The 21451-nt window shown below is 57.8% G+C and overlaps 2 protein-coding genes across 5 annotated transcripts in view; one reads left to right on the top strand and one right to left on the bottom strand.

Moving 5' to 3' along the window:
• The first annotated feature begins 1654 nt into the window (after positions 1-1654).
• MAFF (MAF bZIP transcription factor F) lies at positions 1655-10672 on the top strand. 2 transcript variants are annotated; one of them, XM_061124567.1, is made up of 3 exons: positions 1655-1969; positions 8192-8257; positions 8848-10672. In XM_061124567.1, exons 2-3 carry the CDS (start codon positions 8222-8224, stop codon positions 9310-9312), a joined length of 501 nt encoding a protein of 166 aa, XP_060980550.1. In that variant the 5' UTR covers positions 1655-1969; positions 8192-8221; the 3' UTR covers positions 9313-10672. The 2 variants fall into 2 exon arrangements, with proteins under 2 accessions (XP_060980550.1, XP_060980551.1); XM_061124568.1 differs by lacking the exon at positions 1655-1969 and adding an exon at positions 2224-2227.
• Positions 10673-12357: 1685 nt separating this feature from the next.
• The window catches only part of TMEM184B (transmembrane protein 184B), a 50900-nt gene continuing 41806 nt past the window's right edge, over positions 12358-21451 (bottom strand). For 2 of the 3 annotated variants that reach the window (XM_061124564.1, XM_061124565.1), the window contains exons 6-9: positions 19510-19601; positions 18535-18704; positions 17884-18078; positions 12358-14716 (exon numbers count right to left, since the gene is read on the bottom strand). In XM_061124564.1, the coding sequence (XP_060980547.1) occupies positions 14475-14716; positions 17884-18078; positions 18535-18704; positions 19510-19601 (699 nt within the window). In that variant the 3' untranslated portion in view covers positions 12358-14474. Of the gene's footprint in view, positions 14717-15579; positions 15790-17883; positions 18079-18534; positions 18705-19509; positions 19602-21451 lie in introns of those variants that run through there. The other variant, XM_061124566.1, reaches the window with a different exon arrangement.

Here is a 21451-nt window from a genome sequence, read left to right as displayed (position 1 = left end):
CCGAGCACTGCTCTAGGCAAAAGATCTGCAGTAGTCAGGAAGATAGACAAGTGTCTACCTTCATGAAACTTACATTTGGGTTATAATAAACAAGTATGTAAGCAAAATAATACCCTATGGAGATATTTGTTGTTCAGTCGCTAAGTCATGTCCAACTCTTGGTGACCCCATGAACTGCATCACGCCAGGCTTCCCTGTCCTTCACTATCACCCAGAGTTTGCTCAGACTCATGTCCATTGAGTCAATGGTGCCATCCAACCATCTCATCCTCTGTCATCCCCTTCCCCTGCTGCCCTCAAACTTCTTCAGCATCAGGGTCTTTTCTAATGAGTCAACTCTTTGCATCAAGTGGCCAAAGTACTGGAGCTTCAGCATCGGTCCTCCCAATGAATACAGGGTTGATTTCCTTTAGGACTGACTGGTTTGATCTCCTTGCTCTCCAAGGGGCTCTCAAGAGTCTTTTCCAACACCACAGTTCGAAAGCATCAATTCTTTGGCGCTCAGCCTTCTTTATGGTCCGACTCGCACATCCATACATGACTACTGGAAAAACCATAGCTTTGACTAGATGGACCTTTGTCAGCATATATTAAGCTAATATTAATATGGAGATATTAAGCTAATATAAAAACCAAATTTCAGAGATGGTGGCTCCTTTACCCAGGGCTGTCAGGAAAGACCTCTCTAAGGCCGTGACATTTGAGCTGACCTGAAAGATGAGAAAGAGCCAGGCAGCGAACAGAAGACGAAACAGCAAGTGCAAACAAAGGACTTGTGGCAGGAATGAGCTTGGTGTGTTAGATGAGCAGTAAAAAGGGCAGTGTGACTGAAGAGTAGCGGGGAAAGGGGAGAGTGACAGAGATGAAGTTGGGCAGAGACCAGATGGCTTCGGGCCCTGTAGACCAAAGGGAGGAGTATAGTTTATATCTAAATGCGAAGGAAAATCTTTGAGAGTGTTAAGCCAACGGGTGGGAGAGTGTTAAACAAGCTGATCTTTGTTACAAGGAGAATATTGTCCGGTGTGTGAAGAAAGCCTTTAGGGATAAAGTGAGGAAGTTATCAGGAGGCTGTGGCCGTGGTCCAGCTGAGTTGATGATCCCTGGACCAGGTGGCAGAACTGGGGGTGGCCAGAAGTGGTCAGATGCAGGGTGGTGGTGGAGGTGGAGCCAGTGACACAGGAAGTGAGGAGAAGGGAGAGGTCTGGGGTTTGAACAGCTGAGATGGAGAGACTGGGTGTGTATGTTGCTGAGCTAGGGTTGATGCTCAGGAGTGGGATCTTGGCTGTGCAGGGCATGGAGGCCTCATCTCCTACCCACGTGGAGGCGCTGAATGGGAGGTTGGGTACAGTCTGGAACTCAAAGAGAAGCCGTTCCCTCTGGAAATACAAAATATGGAGCTCCTGAGCCTACAGATGGCATTTAAAACCACGAGACTAGATGAGATCATCGAGCAGAGGGTGTAGGTCGAAAGGAGAAGAGACCCACGACTGTGGACTGTAGAATGAGACAAATGACACCTTCACCCGCGCGGCTCCGGGGAGATGTCGCGTGAACTCCCGCAGTCAGCGCTCTAACCGGGATTGAGAATCCCGGGGGGCGGGGCCAGGGCCTGGGCGGGGCCTATCTGGGGCGGAGATGTCCAGGGGCGGGGCTGGGGAGCCGGGAGGCCGCTCTGGGGCCGGGGGGCGGCCGGGGCGGTGACGTCACCGTATGACTGGGTTTTTATGAATGAAAGGAATCCTGTGAGTGAGTAATTCCGGGAAGCTCGCCTTACAACTCGGCGCGGCCCCCAGCGCTGCCCGCCCCACAACAAAACTCGGCGCGTCGCTCCGGCGATCCGGGCTGGGAGCGACCCGCGGTCGGGACCGGAGGGGTAGGCTGACCGAGGCGCGGGCGGAGGAGAACAGCTCAGACGGCAGCGGGACCCCGTGCGTGCCAGGGACGCCAGGCGAAGCAAGACGAGAGGCGGGTAAGGGTCGCGGGACTAGCGCGCAGGGCCAGCGGGCGGCAGGGTCCCCGCGGTCCTGGAACGTGCCTGGGGCGGGGCGCCGGGCCCCACTCAGTCAGTGTTACCGTGGATCCCTCGCCCGGACTGCAGGCTTGGGAGGGTGTCGGGGTGAGGGTGGGGGGTGGGGCGGAGGTCCTGTGGGACCGAGACGCGGCCGAAACGAACTTGGCGGGGTGCGGGGTTAATGGGCCCCTTTTGGGGGTGCGGGCCGAGAGGCGGTGAAGTCGGGCAGGAAGGGGCAGCACGGGCTGGCGAGCGTCAGCGTCCGCCCAGGCGGGGCCGGGGGCGGTGTGTGCAAGTACGTGACTCGGTGAGAACAGTCCCTGGACCTGTGCCCGCAGGCCGTGCGTGCGCGGTTTGTTTACGTCCGAGGGCGGGCGTGCGTGTGTGTTCCCTGGCCAGCGTCCTGGGTATCCTGCCCGCTGCGTGCTTGCGCCGTGTACCTTGGGGAGTGTGTGTGTGTGTGTGTGTGTGTGTGTGTGTGTGTCCGAACGCTCCCAGGCGGGGCCTGTATAACCAGCGGATCGTACCTCCGAATGAGCGTGACCACAGGAATAAAAGAAGAAGCGAGAGAAATGGCCCAGTCCATAGTCACAAGGGTCTGGGAATTCTCTCCCGGGTTGTCCCTTTCCCACCAGCCGGTGGCCGCCAGGCCCTTGCTCTCCCCGGAGTTTCCCAGGACCGCAGCCACGTGACTGCGGTGTTTGTCCCCCACCCAGAGCCTGCGCCTTCAGCCACGGGGTGGGGCGAAATATCAAAGATCACACCGGGCTTCCCTGGGGGACGAGGTGAAGGTGCCACCCCTGGCTCCATCACCCCGGTGGGTCTGGCAACAAAGTAGGCTGGTGTCCAGGTCCTTGTCCCCAGGTTTTCTGGCTGCCTGGGGAAGACAGGCCCTCCTCTCGGGACTCTCCATCATCCCCGTGGTTGCCCAGCCCCTCAGTCTCAGGAGAAACAGGAAGGGCAGGGGAAGGGGGTGGGGGGGGGGGCGGGGAGCACGGTAAACGTTGGAGGTAGGAAGGGATACCAGGCTTCCTCTCTCTGTTGCCTACTCCTCTGTCTGGTCTGGGTTCTAGAGGCTGTACCTGCTGGATCAGGAAGGGTGAGAACCCAAGGTTGGGGTGGAGCTGGTTTCTGCCCTTCTGGTGGTTTCAGTTCTCAAGTGGGACTAATCAGACAGAGCTATCGATGACTGGACCTGAGGAGCTAGTTGAGGACCTGGGCCAGGCTTGGTTAACAGGCAGCGGGACTACTTGTCCTGGGGCGGGAGGGGTTACTGTGAGGGGGCTGGGCCCTCCCACAACCACCTCACCCTGCCCCTGCTCCATCAGTGCCCTGCTGAGGGATGTTGAGGGCTGGGCTGGGGCCTGGGGCTTCCTTGGTCCTATTCTGCCCTCTCTTCCTCCCGCCCACAGGACTACAGGATCATGGGGTGTGTGGGGGAGGGCATTGAGCTGGACCAGATAATCTTTTAACTTTGAATCTCTGAGCTGCCACCACAGCTGGTAACTTCTGTGTCCCCATCTGTAGCAGCAACTAGGCAACATCCAAGGTGGTAGGATGGCAGTGGCCTGGGGGAGGTGTGACAGCCTCCACATACAGCCTAATTTCCAGGGGAACCATACAAGAGAAAACAGAGCCAACAGCCCCAGGCGGAGGCCAGGGATGTCCAGGAATATGTGGAATATGTAAGGGAGGTAGCCGCCAGGAGCACAGGAATCAGGCAGGCGGATCTTCAAAACTGGGCAGGAAACATCCCTGAGCAGGGCTAGGGAGCAGGGAACAAGAGGAAGTGGCTGATTGACTCCGTCAGAGATGGAAAGGTTTAGCCTCCCACTGAATCACCCCTGGACCTTCAGTAGGGCCCAGGACCCAATGAGGGCTCCCTTGGCCCCTGTGCCTCCCTCAGTCCTCATACTTTTAGCCTGCGTTGCCATGGAGCCCACCAAGGACTAGATGCTGGGGATAAGATAGTGAACAAGTCAGATCCAGAGCTGCCCTCTGGGAGCTTACAGTCAAGGAAGAAAGACAAAGTCGAGGAAAGAGCCACTGAACTAAATGCAAAACCACAGCTGAGATGGGTGGTACGAGGAGGAAGGCACTGTGATTACAAAGTACATAACACAGTTCTGACTTAGCCAGGGCAATCAAGGGAGGCTTCCCTGAGGAGGTGACAGTCAGGCAGAATGTCAGATCAAGTGATAATCATCTGTGAAAACCTCAAGGGCAGGGACTTTGATTCAACTCTGGGCCTTCAGGGTACAGCACCAAGCCTGGGACCTACAGGGTAGGTGTTTCTTGGGTGTTTGCTGATTGAATGAATGAATGAGCCCTGGGTCAGTGTCCTGGTAAAACTCCACAACACCTAGAGAAAAAGGCCTGGGAACCCCAGGTGAGCAAGAACTCCTGGGCACGGGCTATAGGATTCTTGAAGCAGTTTCTCCAAAGCAAGCAGATCCTGCAGGGCTCAAGTGACATCTCCTCTTACACACATGCACCCCGTGTGTCCCTTTTGGGAATGTGTGGGGATGGTAAGTTTGTTGTCTGCTCATTCGTTTGTTGTCAGCATGGGGATCCTGGAAGAGTGTAGGGAGAGAACGTGGTAGTGGCCAGAAGGGCCTACCACATGGGCTAGAGGGGAGGCTGCATCATAGGGTTTTGAAATGGGCCGAACATGGTCAGGTTTGTAGGTTTGTGTCAGTAATGATCCCTCTGACAGGGAGGAGAGCTGGTGGGGTCAGAGGTGGAGGCAGGCAAGACTGGATGCCAGAGAGCAGGTGGTTTTGGTCACAGTGCTGCTGAAAGAGGAAATGCTTAAGGGCTAGGCATGGAGCAGAGGGAGAGTCAAGGATGATAGTCTCTGAGTTTGTGTTCTCAGGCCCCTGCCCCCAGGAAGTCTTCCCTGATTTTCCTTCCCTTGCTCCAGGGCCTCTACTCTGTTGGTGGTCTTGGAGTTCCATTCCAGGCCAGAATCTAACTCTCTAAACTTTGACATTGTCAGTGCTAGGAGGTACCGTAGGCTTGGTGGTTTGGCGTGTTGGGCCGAGAGAGAGGGAGTGGTGTACCTGAAGTCACACCCCAAGTGTTAGTGGGTGGTAGACCCCCAGGCTCCTACTTCCCTGTGGTGCTGGGTTCTCCCAACTCTGCTCCCCTTCCAGCAGGGAGGAGGCTCCACCAGTGCTGGCTGCCAAGGCCCAGGAAAACACATTTTTTCCCTCTGTCCTCACAGAGGAAGCAAAAATGGCTTAGCAGCCAGAGGAGCCCATGCCAGCGGGTGGGCCGTTTCCAGGATGCCTCTGAGTGGACTAGGGGGCCAGGGGCCGTGGCTGCTGACTGGGCAGTGCGGCTGTCAATCCTCCAAGCCATGCCTCCAGGGAATGTTAGGAACCTGCAGACCCTGGAGGTCAGGGCTGCTGGCTGGCCTCAGGAAGGGAAGAAGCAGGGTTCGGACGTGGGGAGTATTCAGTTCAGTTGCTCAGTCGTGTCCGACTCTTATCCTTCAGAGAGGGGAGTATAATGGCTGGCTTTGAAGAAAGAGCCCTGAGCTGGGGACTCCAGGGTTCCAGTCCACCACTGGCACCAAACAGTTACTGAACAAGGAGGTTGGATCAGTTGCCGTCTCAGGCCCAAGGTCTACCACACTGGCCGAGGCTGCCTGGAGGAGGACCCCGGCCCCTTGGTTGACAGCCCAGCAGCTCCCGGTCTGAGTTGGAGAGCTGAAAGTCTGAGGTTATCAGCCAATGTGACCTTCTTGTGACTTTCCCTTCGTGACTGCCTGACTCTGCTGAGCTAGGATGTTCCTGGGCAGACATGGGTACCTCAGCTGACATATAGCATGTGTTTGAGGGGCTGAGGCTAGGACAGGAGGAGAAAGAGGAGAGGAGGCAAGAACAGGTTTAAAGCCTCCCTGGGGTCCCAAAGTACCTAGAATCGCAGCCAGCAGAGAGGATGGGACCTTCAGTCATTATCTAGTATAGGGGATGGCCAACAGTTGTCTCTTGGGCCTACTCTGGAGGGCTGTGTTGAGGAAGAGTCTAAGGTTATGTCCAAGCTCAGTGGAAAACAGTGCTGTGTTGAGAAAGATTCAGGAGCTGTGTCCAACCTCAGTGAGAAAAAGTGCGGTAACTGATTATTGATGTCCGTGTTAGGAGTAGAGGGAGGAATGTGGGGGAGATAAATCAACCATTTGCCACTTCTGATCTTTCTAACCCTCTTGTTTTTACACACAAACACCATGATGATTGTCCCCACTGTGTAAGTGAGGAAACCAAGGTCCAGGGAGGAAAAATGCCTTGTCCTAGGGGCCATACCTCCAGAGTTCTGCATCAGTCACCCACCACATATTGCTCAGCACCCAGCAGGCTCTTAGATCACCTCTCCCATCAGGCTTTCTGAGTAGCCCAGACTGCCTGGGCATCACATAATACCCCAGCCCCCTAAATAGCCAGCCAGGAGGCCTAGATATCTGTATGACACTTGCAGACCCAGCACAGATCCTGGCACATCAGAGCTGGGTAGCCTTGGAGCCAGGCAAGTCTTCCTCTTTACAGGGGTGGGGAAACATGGCCCAGAGAGGGTGCCCTGTGAGGACCTCACTGCGAGGAGACATGTGGTTCCATGTGGCCTCAGTCCCAGGCTTTATCCACTATTAGCTGTGTGACCCTGGACTACTCTATTGACCTCTCTGGCCATTACCTCACAGGGTTGTTGGGAGAACTGGGGTACTGATGGTGTGAAGGCAATCAGGATTCAGTCCTGGGACCTTTACACGTGTTCAGGATTCCTCCTGATTTAGGAGAAGGCAGCCATTCACCTGCTGTGTGACTTCAGGCAAGAGGGGCCTCTCTCTGGTCTCTACCTCCCCTTGGGTGAAGTGAGGAGGCAGGGGCCAGACAGTCTCTAAGAGCCTTTCCTGTGTGACCTTGGCCAGCCAGGAGACGCCAAGTCAAAGCGAGGTCCCAGGAATTGCTACAGGCCCAACCCCTCCTGAACAGACTCAGGAATTCTAATGGTGCTCACTGACCTCTCCGGTTTGCATTATTTGGTTCCATCAAAACCCTGTGAGACAGGTATTGTTCCCAACCTACAGATAGGAAAGTGGAGACCCAGAGGGGAGGAGTGACTTGCCCACAGTCACACAGCCTGGAGAAAACAGAGATGGGACTCAAACCAGGCTTGACCCTTAATCCACTGTTCCTTTCCTTGTTTCCTATACCCTCCCTGGGAGCCAGTTATGAAGACAGAATCCCTTCTTCTCCCTCCCATCCTCCTGGTACCTGTGTGCCATCCCTGCCATGCAGAAGCAGATAGAAAGGAGGAAGAATTGGAGGCAGGGCCAGGAGGTTTTTCTCTCAATGGTCTTCAGCAGGGTTTGGGCTTGGCACAAGGTTCAGACCTTGACAAGCTGGGTGACAGACAGTGTCATAGACCCACCAATCCACACCTCACCAGTGCCTGCTCCCTGCCAGCCCCTGTGCTGGCAGCCTCACACCCAGAGCTGTCTGCGCCTGGTTCTTGGCTGTGGAGGTCCCTGTCTGGCGGGGAGTCAGGGAAACCGACCATTACAACATAGGGCAGAACTGCTGGGGTGGGCGGTGCTGAATAAGTCCTAGGAGTCTGGGAGGCCTTCCTGGAGGAGGAGATGTCCATGCTCAGGGCAGAAGGCTGAATAGTAGGAGTCTGCCAAATAAAGTGGGAGTGGGAGGAGAAGTGTCACAAGGCTTGGCGTGACCCAAAGGCAAGAAAGCATGGGGTGAGAGGAAGTGAAAGAAATTCCTTGTGACTGGAGGGCAGAAGAGAGGAGGGCAGTAGTGTGAAAGGAGCCTGGGGGTTAGGAAATGGGGTTATGTGATATGGTACAAGGGGTGTTTTAGCCAGTTTTAGCCTCTCTGAAGAGGTAGCACTGAGCAAAGATCTAAATGATGAAGAGACTTTGGGGAGATAAAAAGGAAGAGAATAGTAAACCCAAGAAAAACCCAAGAGCCAGAGAAAGCCAAGAAAGTGCAAAGGCCCTGAGGCTGGAATGAACCATTCAATGCGGCCACCGTAGCTGGACCACTGGGGCCAAGGGAAGTGGTATGAGATGAATTCTAAGATAGCAGGGGCCTTGAATGCGAAGATAGTAGTGTTTGGATTTCATTCCAAGTGGGAGAAAAACTGACTTTGGTCTCCTCTCTCCCCTAGGTCTTAGCCCAGAGGGTACCTTCTGCAAACATGTCTGTGGATCCCTTATCCAGCAAAGCGCTGAAGGTGAGAAGGCAGCCCTTATTGTCTCCAGGCCTCCCCTCCCTCCCTGCCCAGGCTGAGCTCCCATCCCAGCTTCCCCTTCAGTTCCTAGAATCCCCAAGAGGGCCTCAGCAGACATCAGGCATTCATGAAGCCATTCATAGGGCCTTTCCAGGCCCAGCCTGGCTGGGAACCAGCAGGCCTGGGCTCTGGCCATAGGCTGTGTGCCCCAGGGCAGGTCACTTCCCTCTCTGGACCTACTTCCCCATGAGGACAACGTCCACGGAGCAGTTGGACTTTAAAGGTGCTTTCTTGGGTTTTTCTGGCTGAGTCCAGGCCGCGTCGCTGGGTTAGAATCCGGACTGAGCTCTAAGGTGGCTCCTTTTGTATCCGGATCCCGGTCTCACCCGGTTTCCGCTTTGGGGATTCCTGCTCCCCTTCGGAGTCTTGGAGCAAGTCCACCACCAGCTCAGTGTCCCTGGCGGGGAAGGGGGAACACTAGCGGTGGAGGGGAAGCCGACCCCAGCACCTGCTGCGCGCCGGGTCCAGAGCTCAGGGCCCGCAGTGTAGAGTGTGACCCTGAGCCTCAGTTTCCCCACGCGCCCTTCCCGCAGATCAAGCGTGAGCTGAGCGAGAACACGCCGCACCTGTCAGATGAGGCGCTGATGGGGCTGTCTGTGCGCGAGCTGAACCGGCACCTGCGAGGGCTCTCGGCCGAGGAGGTGACGCGGCTCAAGCAGCGGCGCCGCACACTCAAGAACCGCGGCTACGCGGCCAGCTGCCGCGTGAAGCGCGTGTGCCAGAAGGAGGAGCTGCAGAAGCAGAAGTCGGAGCTGGAGCGCGAGGTGGACAAGCTGGCGCGCGAGAACGCCGCCATGCGCTTGGAGCTCGACGCGCTGCGCGGCAAGTGCGAAGCGCTGCAGGGCTTCGCGCGCTCGGTGGCCGCCGCCCGCGGGCCGGCGGCGCTGGTGGCGCCGGCCAGCGTCATCACCATCGTCAAGTCCGCCCCGAGCCCCGGCTCGGGCCCCGCCCCTGGTCCGGGCCCCGCCCCCGGCCCTGCCCCCGCCGCCTGCTCCTAGTGCTCGCCGAGTCCCGCCCGTTCCACCCCCGCCCATTTCCCAAACCACGCCCCTCCGACCCCAGCTGCCTTCCCTAAGTGCCTAAGCGCCGTCTCCGTCTCCAAGTGCCATTTCTCTGCAGCCACCAGCTCCCCCCGTGGTGAACACATGTTCCCTCCCCAGATCTTGTCTTCCTCGTGCGGTCTCTGAAACTGGGACCTAATGGCCCCGGGGAGGGGCAACTTTGGTGAGATAGGAGGTCCGGTGAGGTCGAGGTCTGGCGTTTCCTTTCCTAAAAACTTCAGCCTTCTTAGTTTGGGAGGATGGGATACAAAGCTGATTAGAGAAGGGCCATCGAGGGGAAGATGGCCACCCCTCATTTTGTAACTGCTCAGATCGTGCCATCGGCCTGTCCCCACCCTCCAGGATACAGGACTAGACTTTACCCCCGCATGCCTCTGGTAGGATTGTCCAGTTGGGAAGCTGATGTTCCCGTCTCTGCTTTGGGCATGGATGCCTGGCCCTCCAGAGCTGGAAGACTCATCAGAAATCACCTAGTGAAGCCCAATTCACAGATGGGGAAAACAGGCCTCCAGCAGACCTGACATTGCCCGAGGCCACATATGCTCAGCGGTTAAGCTGGAACCCTGTTTCTCCACTGCTGCCCTGAGATTTCCAGCCGTGATTGTTGGGGGCAGTGGTTGGGGCCTGAAAAGGTGATGCAAGGGCCTCCGTTGTCTGAGAGGTGGCTCTCTGTGAGTCAGGTGAAGAGAAGGAAAGAGAAGGTGATACAGATGGAAGAGAGGGAAGGAGCTGGCCTGACTCTGTCCTGGGCTCTCCCTGAACCCAGGGAGCTGGCCAAAGAGAAAGGGGACAAAGGAAGTGACCACAGAGGCAGCTGGGGAGATAAGACAGATCCTACGGTTCTGAAACCTGGGATAGGGGTCCTTAAAAAGGGAAGGGTCCTACCTGTCCATCCTGTTGGGTGGGGGCGGGCCACTGCCATTGAGTGCTATTCTCCTGGGAAGTCTGGCCCCAGCCCCTCCCCCTCCCCTATTAGACAGCTGCCCCTCCCCGCTGTTTATTTATTGCACGAATCTAAGTTATTCTCCCCAGCCAGAGGCCTAGCGCCCACTGCCTGGGAAAAGTGGTGTGCAGCCCTGAGCTGGACTTTATATTTTATATCTGCAAATAAAACACATTTTATCTTATATTTAGGGAAAGCCGGATGGCAAAACAACCAAAAAATGTGTTTTAAAAGAAAAGTGCCCGGCCCCCAGAATTTATTTATTTTTCTGACTTACAGTAAGCGAGTTATCCGCCTTCTGTATTTTGTAGACTTCCTGAATAAAGTCAAGTTCTCTTTTTCCACAGTTTAGAAGTATGTGTCCTGGTTTATGTTTGTTTTTCTTTTTTTGCAGGGGTGGGTTCTGAATGAGGGGCCCAAGATGGATTCTGCTTTCAGTCCCAGGCAGAACCCTCTGATGGGTGGGGGGTTTCCTCCAATTTGCAGATGAAGAAACTGTGACCCATCACTAACTCTAGCACCTGGGCTTGTGCTGGGGTAGCGTGTGGTGGCAGGGGCAAAGGGGGAGGTAGGGTGGAGGTGGGAACCAGACAGGGTCCTGTCCTTCCATCTGGGTGCCTGGAGCCAAGGAGCCTCCCTGGGGAAGGCAAAGCCAGGCGAACAATGAAATGTAGGGTTAAATTCCCTGGGCATCCCGTCAGCAAATAAACAGTCCCACCCAGAGAGGAAAATTCCCCGATTTAAGAGGAATTGTTCCAGTACTTTCACATTGAGGTCTGACTTTCTACAGCCAAGTAAAAAATATTTTCCTCATGTTCCGGAAAGGCACAGGGAGGCAGAGAGAGAAGTGACTTCCTTAACCCCAGCCTGCAGGCCTAGAACGCAACCCTGGGTCTCATCCTAGGCCCCAAACTCCCTGCTGTTGTTCAGTCACTGAGTAGTGTCCGACTATTTGTGATCCCACGGACTTCAGCATGCCAGACTTTCCTGTTAATTTAATCCGATCTGCCAGCGCTTCCAGGGCACCCTGGGAAAGAGTGTTCTGTGGTCCAGGGGTCAGGGAAATTGGGGTGTGTTTTTCTCTAGCTGTATGACCTTTGATGGCTTATGTCACTGCTTGCAGCCTCAGTTTACCCATCTGTACAACTCAAGAAGTGTAAGGTCGTACATGTGGCAAACACTGGGGATGCCAGGGGCTGCAAGCTTTCGCAGGCAGACTGAACGCTTACCCCAGTGCACCTGATGTCCGGGAGGAGGAGTTCCATGTGGCTGGGTATGGAGGGATGGCTGGGCTAGAAGGATGCTTCTGGGGAGGACCCGAAAGCTGGGAAACGGCCAGACCACACTGGCTGGGTGGGTCCACAGGCCCGTCTCCCCTCTCAGGCTCGGGTCCAGGATCCTGATTCCAAGACACTGAGCCCAGGCCTGCGGAAAGGACAGCAGGAAGCCGTGTGGGGGACCCAGTGGAGGGTGGCCGGGCTGGGAATTTCCCCCGCCCACGCCACATTCCTGAGTGCCCCTGTCAGCCAGGCCAGGCCACAGAAGGCATGCAGTGATGGCAGGAAGGTGCCAGGTGTCACGCATGCCCACTGCTGGGCAGGCCCTGCTCCAGGCCTCCTGCCCCGGGTCCCAGGGTGGAGGGTGGGCTCCTGGAGGCATGGAGATAGACCAGGAGGCATGAGGATCGCAGGAAATTCTTTAAACCCCAGGAAGACATCTGCAGAAATGGGGCTGCTGGAGGGTGCACCCCATTTAGCTGGTTGACTGAAGCCAGCACGAGGCATCAACCCACTGCTGGGTGTCGAGGTGGGTGGACCCCTAGTGATCAATGTCCCACTGGCCAGAAGAGGGGGAGACACTGTCCAATGGGGACCTGGGCCCCAATTTCAGTCTGGCAATGTGAACCCCCCATCACTTATACCTACAACCCGGACAGAAGACGGTTTCCTAGGACACCTTTGAACCCACAACCACTAAACCCACCCCCAAACACACACACACAAGCTGGGGGAAAAAACCTCACCCACCGGCAGAAGAGATTTCAATACAATCTATATTATCTCATATATATATTTCTTTCTCACTGTATTTGCTCACTTCTGTCACGCATTTAAAATGTCACAGAGACCAAAATAGAGCGGCTTTCTGGTGGAACTCATGGCAGTCATACACGAGATACAAAACTAGGGGACTCTGTCTTCTCATACATCATACAATTAATTTTTCAAGTATTTTTTATGTACAAAGAGCTACTCTATTGGGAAAAAAAAATTAAAAAAAAAAATAAAAAGACAAGGTAGGTTACACATCCTAGGAAGGAGGGGTGGAGTGGTTGGGCACACGTTCCCAGCCCCCAACTCCCCGAGGACTGCTAGCTCCCTGCCACGGAGCACCTCCCGTCCACCTTGCAAGTGGCCAGGGGCCAGAACAGGCAAAGACGGGGGTGGGGGACAGGGGGTCAGCAGCACACTTTGGCCTGGAAGGAGAATCAAATTCATGAAAGCAAATGACAGGGGCAGCCCAGAGATTCTCCGTGGACAGCCCGCCCCTTCCTGCACAGCTCAGTACCAGCTGGCCAGGCCCATCCAACGGGGCCCACGAGCCAGCCTCTGTGCCCCCCAACCCCAGTGCTGGCTTGGTCGCCAAAGGAGGCAGGGGAAGACTCCTGGGATGGAACCCCCTGCCCGACCTTGGCACGGTTCAGTCCAGGAGTGGCCAAAAGGTTAAGAGATGCCAAGGTCCCTCAGGGTCGGGCCCCCTTCACCTTCCCCTCCTCCAGGCTGGTGCAGCCCACACCCGCGTGCTCTCTGGGTTTCATGTGACGGGAACACTCTGCCTGAATGAACATGCATTGTGTCCCGTTATCACGAGGCTCCTCCAAAGACAGTGGCCAGTGGAAGCCTGGCCTGCCTGGGGGCTCCGGCCCTGGGAGGCTCCATGCATGTGGGCGTGGAGGTGGGGGAAGGGAGGGGACTGGTGGTCCTGGCCACCCCTGAGGCCTGACCAAGGGTACTTGGCCCTGCACTACAGGATCCCAGGGAGTGCCAGCAGCTTAACAGGGAGCCCCCCAGGGAGTGTCTGGGTCAGACTGATAGCCGGGGGCAGGCGCGGTGGGGGGCTTTCATATGTGACTAAGGCACAGAAGAGATGGGCCGTGGGGCCAGATGAGGCAGGACACCAGGCCCTGTGTGGATATGGGGCCAGAGAGAGGAGTCCCCCAACTCTGGGCTCCCCGCCGCACGCCCCATCCCTCCCGCCTGCGCTCCTTCCTCCGGAAGCTGGTCTGCAATGCAGAGGCCAGGCCCTCCCCGTGAAACAGGAGGGAGGAGCCCCAGGGAGAGACGAGGATCCAGCAGAGGAAGGAGGGCTGGAGGGCTGGGAGACCCCAACCCTTTGAGTAGCTGGGATGCAAGGGCTCTGCTCAAGATGCTCTCAAGAAGGACCCCTCGTGGGAGGGCAGTGTGCACTGCTGGCTCCTCAGCAGGCCCACGGAAAGGGGTGTGAGGCAGGCAGAAGGGGCAGCCCCGGAGGACGCCCAGGCGCCCTCCGAGGTGGGACCCATGGCTCTTGGTGTCTGGCTCTGATCCCTGCAGCATGCCAGGCAGGCCTGGGTCGGGAGGAGGATCCGCAGAGAGCATCCATGCCCCCTCCTCCCACCCAGGTGAGGCTAATCTAGCATGGGACCAGGGGGGCAGGGCTGGGAGCAGGTGGGAGCCCTGGGGGGAGAGTATTGCACGGTGTTTGGGGGAGGGGTTTACGTCTGGTGGCGGGGGGAGGTGAGGGGCTGAGAAGACGGCAGCCGCTGGTCCACAACACAGGCGTCGGGGCCTGGGCACGGCTGGTCCTCACAGGACAAGCCGCAGGGGCACGGGGAGTTGCTCCCACCATCCTCTCCCCGTGGTCCAGGCGGCAGAGCCGTGGCCTTGTATAAATATTCCTGAAGGCTCCTGGGTGAGCCTGGGCCGTTCCCTGGGCAGACGGCGGCGTCGGGCTGTTCCTCTTGAAGCGATATGTGAGTGTTTCTGGTCCAATAAATTAAAGGGCGATGCCAAGGCTGTGCCAGCTGGCCTCCCTGCCTGGAGGTGAGGCCGGAGGCGGGGCACACCCTGCCCTGGGCCAAGGGGCCGGTCCGTCCCCCTGCCAGCAGCAGCCGCCCCTAGAACTCGTCGTCGGAGCTGAGCAGGAGCGTCTTCTCGTTGTCGCGGCCACTGCTGAGGCTGTGGGAGCGGGAGAGGCCATGGGCGGCCCCGCGCCAGGTCGGCCCGGGCTCCAGGGTGGACTGCTGCGTGTACTGCTGGTAGGCAGGCGAGAAGTTGTGGATGGCATCCTGCACGATGTCGTGGGGGTTCATGGTCTCCTTGAGGCTGCTGGAGATGCTCTTCATGGGGGCACAGCGGCCTGCGGGGAGGAGGCGGGAGGCGGGGTGAGGGGTCCGGGCAGCGGGGTGCAAGGCAGCTGGGCCTCCGCCCCTGGTCCCAAGTGTGTGTCATCTAACCAACCCCTCTTGGGACAGAGAACAGGGTCCCCGACACGAGAAGGGACAAGCAAAGGGACGGCTCCTTTGGCTGCAGTGCACCCCGAAGGGAGACAGTCAAGAGCCATGGGGGGCAGGGGGGGGGTCTGGGAGCGGGGAAGGGAGCTGGGGTGGAGACTTGGGTGCTTCAGGCATGAGCCCAAGGACCCCAGGGAGTGGGGGGAGAGGGCCCAGGCCTGTGGGATGCTCTCCTTCACTCTGGAGAGCAGACCAGGGGCCCGCTCCATCCGAACAAGCTGACAGGGGCCTGGACCCACAGCAGAGCAGACATCTTCACTCTGACAGGGCAGGGCCCCTGTCTTGAGGTGCTCGATCGCTCAGTCGTGTCTGACTCTTTGGGACCCCATGGACTGTAGCCCGCCAAGCTCCTCTGTCCATGGGATCTCCCAGGCAAGATTACTGGAGTGGGTGGCCATTTCCTTCTCCAGGGGATCTTCCTGACCAGGGATCGAATCTGCATCTCTTATGTCTCCTGCATTGGCAGGCGGGTTCTATATTCCTTCCTCCTAATTCCCTAACACTGTCCTCAAGAGCTCAGCGAGGGAGCGGGGGCAGAGATGGCCCAGGCCCCCACACTGAGACGTAAGGGGCGAGCCCCACTCTGGCCCCAGTCCCAAATTCGCGTGCCCTCTCCCCCTTGGTGTTCTCTGCCACAGAACAGAACTAAATGCCCCAGTTTCCCATCAACAAGCACTGTGCCCCCAGAATGCACAGGGCATGTTCCAGAACAATGAGAGATAGGATGAAGCAGGCAAGCTCTACGGAGGGCAGCTCTTGGCAGGCGCTCTCTGTGCCCAGGGGTGCTTGTGCGGGAGGAGACGGGGACACAGAGAAGGAGCCAGGGAGAGACTCATGCTGGTGACGGGGACCAGGACCGGCGTGCAGGACAGACGTACAGACTGACAGTGGAACCTACCGTAAGGGCCGTATGTCGGCACTGCCCGAGGCCAAACCCGGGGCAAAAGCAGGGCAGGGGGAGAGGGAGGGGAGCCAGAGAAACAGAAGACAAGAGACAGCTGAGTGAACACCTCATGCCCACCACCGAGGCTGGCACCTCACCGCGTACGCTGCCCACCCCACCCCAGGTCCCGCCCCCTGCCCCCAGCTGGCACTCAGGTGGCCCCACTGCCCCTCCAGGCCTGGGCAGGGGGCAGTTCTGCCCATCTAGGAGACTCCTCCTTCAGGGCTCAGGCTTTCTTCTGCTGGGGGACAAAGAGTGGACACCCAGGATGCTGGTCAGAGTTCAACCTCAGCACCTAAGGAGGGACCCACCCACCCCACTTCTCTTCACGCTTGGCTAGAAATCCTGAGCCTGTGTTACATGCGTTGCCAACTTTGCAACACTTCATAGATGGGGCGTGGAGGAGGGGGCGCTTGACAGGTACAGACCACACCGGAGAGCTGGCTTTGCACCCAACTCTGATGGGGGCTGAGAGAGGCCAGGCGCTGTGGTTAACAGGTGGACAACCGGCCAAGGATCCGCACAGTGGTGGGCAAGGGCGTGTGGCAGCTTCCCCGGGCTGGGCCGGGGTCCTTGCTAGAGCCGGATGCCTGTCTACGCTGTTTCTGGCTGGGGGTGGATGTGTCTTGGGGCAATGGGCGAGAAGACAGCCCAGGTGACCGCAGACAGCCTCTGTGGGGAGGGCCACCACTGCAGAAGCGGGGCCTTAAACCATGTTAGACCTTAATGGTCTAGAAAGGGTTCTCGGCCACAGCCTCAGGCTCCAGGCACCAGGATGACCAGTTCCCAGGGACATCGCCCTCGACACTGGGAGGGTGCTGGCCACATCTCTTCCAACTGGTATGAAGCGGGTAGGATGCCAGCCAGCAGTGGTGAGCCCTGGCCAGCACAGCCCCCCTGGCACTAAGTGTAGAATCCAAATCGGAAAAAAGATGGAGAGCGCCCAGGCGGCAAGTGTGTTGGGTGAACGTGGTCAGATGCCCAGGAGTTGAGAGGCCTGGAGGCGATTCAGTCCACACACCTACAGCAGCCCCAGCTTTTTAAGGCCCCTTCTCAACCGGGGAAAGCACAAGACAAGTAGGGTGGGAGGGGGGCCCCTGAGGAGCCCTGCACAGGCCAGGCCAGTGCTTCTGCACTCAGCTCAGCATGCCCAGGGAGCCTACGGCGGGCACAGGTGGTAGGCCTGGGAAAGTGGGCCCTGGGCCTTCAGCCACACATGCAAGGAGCTGGCAGCAACCAACCCCGTGGGTAGATGTGTTAGACCAGGCGGCTTCCTCCTCCCCAAGCCCTCCCAGCTCCTCGAGGGGCAAGTTGGTTGAGGCACTGGCAGCCTCTTCTTCCTCGTCACCCTGAGCCTCCCCTTTCTGCCCAGCAGCAGCCAGAGGCAGCTCCCAGCCCCTGCTTCTCCTGAAAGCATGTTAGAATTGCCTGGGGAGCTGTTGGCACATCCTGCCAAGCCCAAACTGAGGCCAACTACTGCAGAATCTCTGAGGGTGGGGCCTGGACAGCATTTTAAGAGTCTCCAGGGCATCTTAATATACAACTGGGGTTGCCAACCGCTATTCTAACAAAGAGAAGATTAGCAGGTGTAAAAAGAAAGCTGTTAAAAGCTATTACCATATGAGTCTTTTTCTTGGAAGTAATCAGGTTAAAAAAAGAAAGTTTTAGAGACAAGGAAATTACAGGACAAAATGTATAATGCTGTTTGATACCAGGAACCGAAGGAAACTGTTTATCCCAGGGTCTCTGTCCTGACCTTCCCATGGGGATATTGTGCTTTATCATCTCAGGGTCTCCATACTCCAGACCTGATGCAAGAGACCAGGGTGGGGGCAGGGGAGGTGTCTAGCTTCCAGGACCAGTCCCCACCCCCACCAACCCCTTGTAACTGGGGGCAGGGGTGCCTGGACCTTGGTGGCCCCTTTCCTACACCGAGGGTCCCCTCCTGACCTCCTGATCCGTCAATACCAAAAGGATCCTGGGAGGCAGGAGGGGCCGAGGCGCAGGGCCGGGAAGCACTCTTCCGGCTGGTAGGGGGTTGGGGGTCAACTCTAGGACCCTGGCTCATACCTTGTGCGTCCAGCCTCTTGTCGGCATAGACCTTGTAGGTGAAGGCATGCCGCAGGGCCAGAGCTGCAAAGAACATCTCCACGCAGATGATGAAGTCCTGGTAGCCAGCAGCCACGGTGCCCTCACCCACCGACACACGGGCCGAGTGGATCTTGGGGATGGCCCCACACTTCTCCAGGATGGCCAGGAGCATGCCTGGAAGGAGAGGTGTGGAAGGAGTGCCATGGGTGTTGAGCCCAAAACAGGATCCCCTTCTCCTTTTCCTTCCACATAGCGCCCCAGTGCCACACTCCCCCAGGAGGATGAAAGCAGGGGGCACGGATGCTCCTATTGGGTGGGGGTGCTGACACAAGTCGGAGCCTTGAGGAAACTACCCCCAAGGTCCTGGCTGAACACCCACCCTGAGATCCCCCTGTCCAGGAAGCAAGCCCGCCAAAGCTGGCTCCAGTGAAAGGCCCTTGGGGGCCCAGACTTCACGACCCACAGGTGCTCAATGGACAGAGGTTCCTTTGAGCTCCGGCCAGGATCACCCATGGACACCTGGTGGACTGGACCCTTGGGGCACTGGGGATGGTGAGCAGGTGGCAGAGGATGAGGCTGAGGGGACAGCGAGGCACAGGCTGGCCTTGCAGGGGCCGGGAGGAGGCTCACCTTGCCAGAAGGAAAGAAAGATGACAGACTTGACCATGAAGAACTTGAGGACGGGGCTGTAAGGGCTGAGCAGCTCCCGGGTGGCAAAGTAGAAGAGGAAGAGGGCATAGAGGGCCAAGCTGACGGAGATGTTGTAGATGATGGTCACGTAGAGGTAGCCGCTGGTGACGCTGCGGGAACCGGGGACATTCTCGGGCTTGAACAGACCCTTCTGAGCGACAAGGGGCCTCCGTTCCCCTTGGCCCTGCCCGCATGCCCCTCTGCACGGCTCTCAGAAGGCTCCCCGAGCCACTGACAGAAGTGGTCAGAACACTGGGGGCAGGGCACCGGTGAGCCTTGCCACCTGCAGCTCCAGTGCCCACGCTCCTGGCAGAGGTCTCCAGGCGGCCTCGGGGGCAGGGCCTCAGCCTGATGGTCCAAGGGACAGAACCTGGCTTGGCTCTTTTCACTTGAGCCACGGTATGTTCCCTCTGAGCCTGTTTGCTCACCGACCCCTGGAGACTGTTGTGCGGGGCTACAGGGGGTGTGTGCAAGCTCAGGGCCGTGCACACACGTGCAAGACACACGGTCATACTCACTAAACCCTCAAGTGGGGTGTGTGTCAATCCATGCAGAAGAGACACGAGCCAGGGCTCTCAGGGATCTGGCTCTCTCGTCCCCTCCCTGGGAATGGTCACTGTCCCTTCTTGCCCCCCTTCCCCCAGGGGCCCCAGTCTGTGGCCTGAAGGTGACAGACACGCCTCTGTCAGAGGCAGGGCCAAGTGTGATGGCGCCACTGCCAGGCTCCGGCCCTGAACTCAGGGGTGCAGGGAGGCGTGAGGACGGATGGGGTCAGGCTTGCCCTCCACTCAGACAACAGACACAGGTGTGGGGCCAGTCTGCAGCCACCCCTTCTCTCAGCCAGAGCCTGAGCCTCTGGGCAGAGCCGCCCACTCATCCCCACACGCACCTCGGAGCGGGGGACCCGCCACTTACTCAAAGTCACCATCCCGGTACTTGCCGAAGGCCTGGAGGACCACGGTGCTGACAGCCATGAGCGGCTTCACCACGCAGAACTGCAGGGTGGCCTGTTGGGGAGAAGGCAAGAGTCAAGGCTGAGCACACAGCCCAGGGAAGAAGCACCTCCTCTGGCCAGCTGGGCTGGTGCCAGAAGCCAGGGATGGGAGAGGCCCACTGTTCTGCCCCCAGGGGAACTGTTGTCTGCAGAGAACATGAGACAGTAATAGGGCGATGCGGCTGCACGCGAAGATGGGAGGGTGTGCAGGAAGAATGGAGGCGACACAGAGACAGATTCCACAGGAGAGACCACTAAACATGCTAGAGACGGGAGGACTGGCAGAGGGGGCAGCCAGGGGCATGAGCTCAGCCCAGGGGCAGACAGCAGACAAGGGCGAGGGGGTAAGTGCTGGTGTGCGGGTGGCCGTGGGGAGTAGGCCTCCCACCCTGGGTGGGTGAGGGCCTCCTTGTCAACCCCAGGTCTGGCCCTCGGCCCCATGCTCTGGGACTGGGTCTAGGATTTATGTTGAGCTGGGGTTTTACTGGCGATGGAGAGGACCCCAAAATAGGAAGTAGCTCAAAGCCCAAGAAAGGCCTGGAGTCCCGACATGAGTCTGAATTCTGGCCTCATCAACTACCTGCTGTGGAAGCTCGAGGGGGCAGTCACTCAGCCTCAGAGTGGCTGTGCGTGAAGGATGGTTGTGACCAGCCCCCTGCGGCAGGGTCACTGTGCAGGGACTGAAGCACAAGGCCACAGAGGCTGCCCTTGGAGGTCTCCTGCCTCTGAGCACTCAGCAGAGGCCCCTGCCACCAAAAGAAGCCCTCAGCCGGGTTTCCACAAGTCCCTCCAGAGGCCCCGGTAAATACCAAGGGGAACTGCAGTGCTCATGTAATCATGAGAAGCACCACTCTCTAGGGGCTTCCCTGGTAGTTCAGTTGGTAAAGAATCCGCCTGCAATGCGGGAGACCTGGGTTCGATCCCTGGGTCAGGAAGGTCCCCTGGAGAAGGAACAGGCTACCCACTCCAGTATTCTTGGGCTTCCCTGGTGGCTCAGTTGGTAAAGAATCTGCCTGCAATGCAGGAGACCTGGGTTCAATCGCTGGGTTGGGAAGATGCCCTGGAGAAGGGAAAGACTACCCACTTCAGTATCCTGGCCTGGAGAATTCCATGGATGGTACAGTCCACGGGGTCGCAAAGAGTTGGACACGATGGAGCGACTTCAGTTCACCACTCTCTAGAAACCCAATAAATGTCTGCCACAAGGTTCTCCTTGGGGAGGTAGGATTAGCTTTGAAAGGCTAAGCTAGTGTGGTTCCAAGTGGGGCAAGGCCCCAGTGCAGAGAAAGTAATCTATGGAACCCTAAGTTTCTGACCTGAGAGTGGCTCGAGTGAGGTTTGCAGGGGAGCCCAGGGTGAGCTGAGCTGCACGGCTGCCAAGAGGAGAGGGGCGCATGATAGGGTTAGATGGGTGACGCCCACAAAACCCCCTGCCCCCACCCCCTCGAGGAAGCGGGACCAGCACCTTTGGGGAGGATCAGCAGCATGTCTCAAATAAGCGCTGGTGCTGCCCTGGCTCAGCTCACGCAGTGCTCAGGACAGCCCCATGACCTAAGTCTGTCATCACCCCCAGGGTACAGATAAGGAAACTAAGGCATGGGGGGATTCGGCAGAAGACTCAGACCCAGACAGGGGCCCTGATGACAAAGCCACGGTGTCCTCTCTCCAAGGGGAAAGGGTGAGCAGTTTCTTTAGTTCTCTTTGACTACCTGTCCCCGCCACCTCCAGGACCAGCAGCGGAACACCCGAGCCCAAAGGCTGGGGAGTAATTGCCCAAAGGCTGGGGAGTAATTTCCAACAAGGCAACCAAGCTAGTGATCTGGGGTCAACACTTCATACACAGTCCTCCAAGAAGAAGGCAGA

This window comes from Dama dama, chromosome 22, assembly GCF_033118175.1.
Source record: "Dama dama isolate Ldn47 chromosome 22, ASM3311817v1, whole genome shotgun sequence".
Lineage (NCBI taxonomy): Eukaryota > Metazoa > Chordata > Mammalia > Artiodactyla > Cervidae > Dama > Dama dama.
This window is presented reverse-complemented; position numbering and strand designations above follow the sequence as displayed.

Excerpts from the sequence above, each read along its gene's own strand:
- MAFF (XM_061124567.1), top strand. The coding sequence starts at position 8,222 with ATGTCTGTGGATCCCTTATCCAGCAAAGCGCTGAAG. Across the intron at positions 8,258-8,847 it reads TATCCAGCAAAGCGCTGAAG|ATCAAGCGTGAGCTGAGCGA; the intron begins GTGAGAAGGCAG and ends CCCTTCCCGCAG.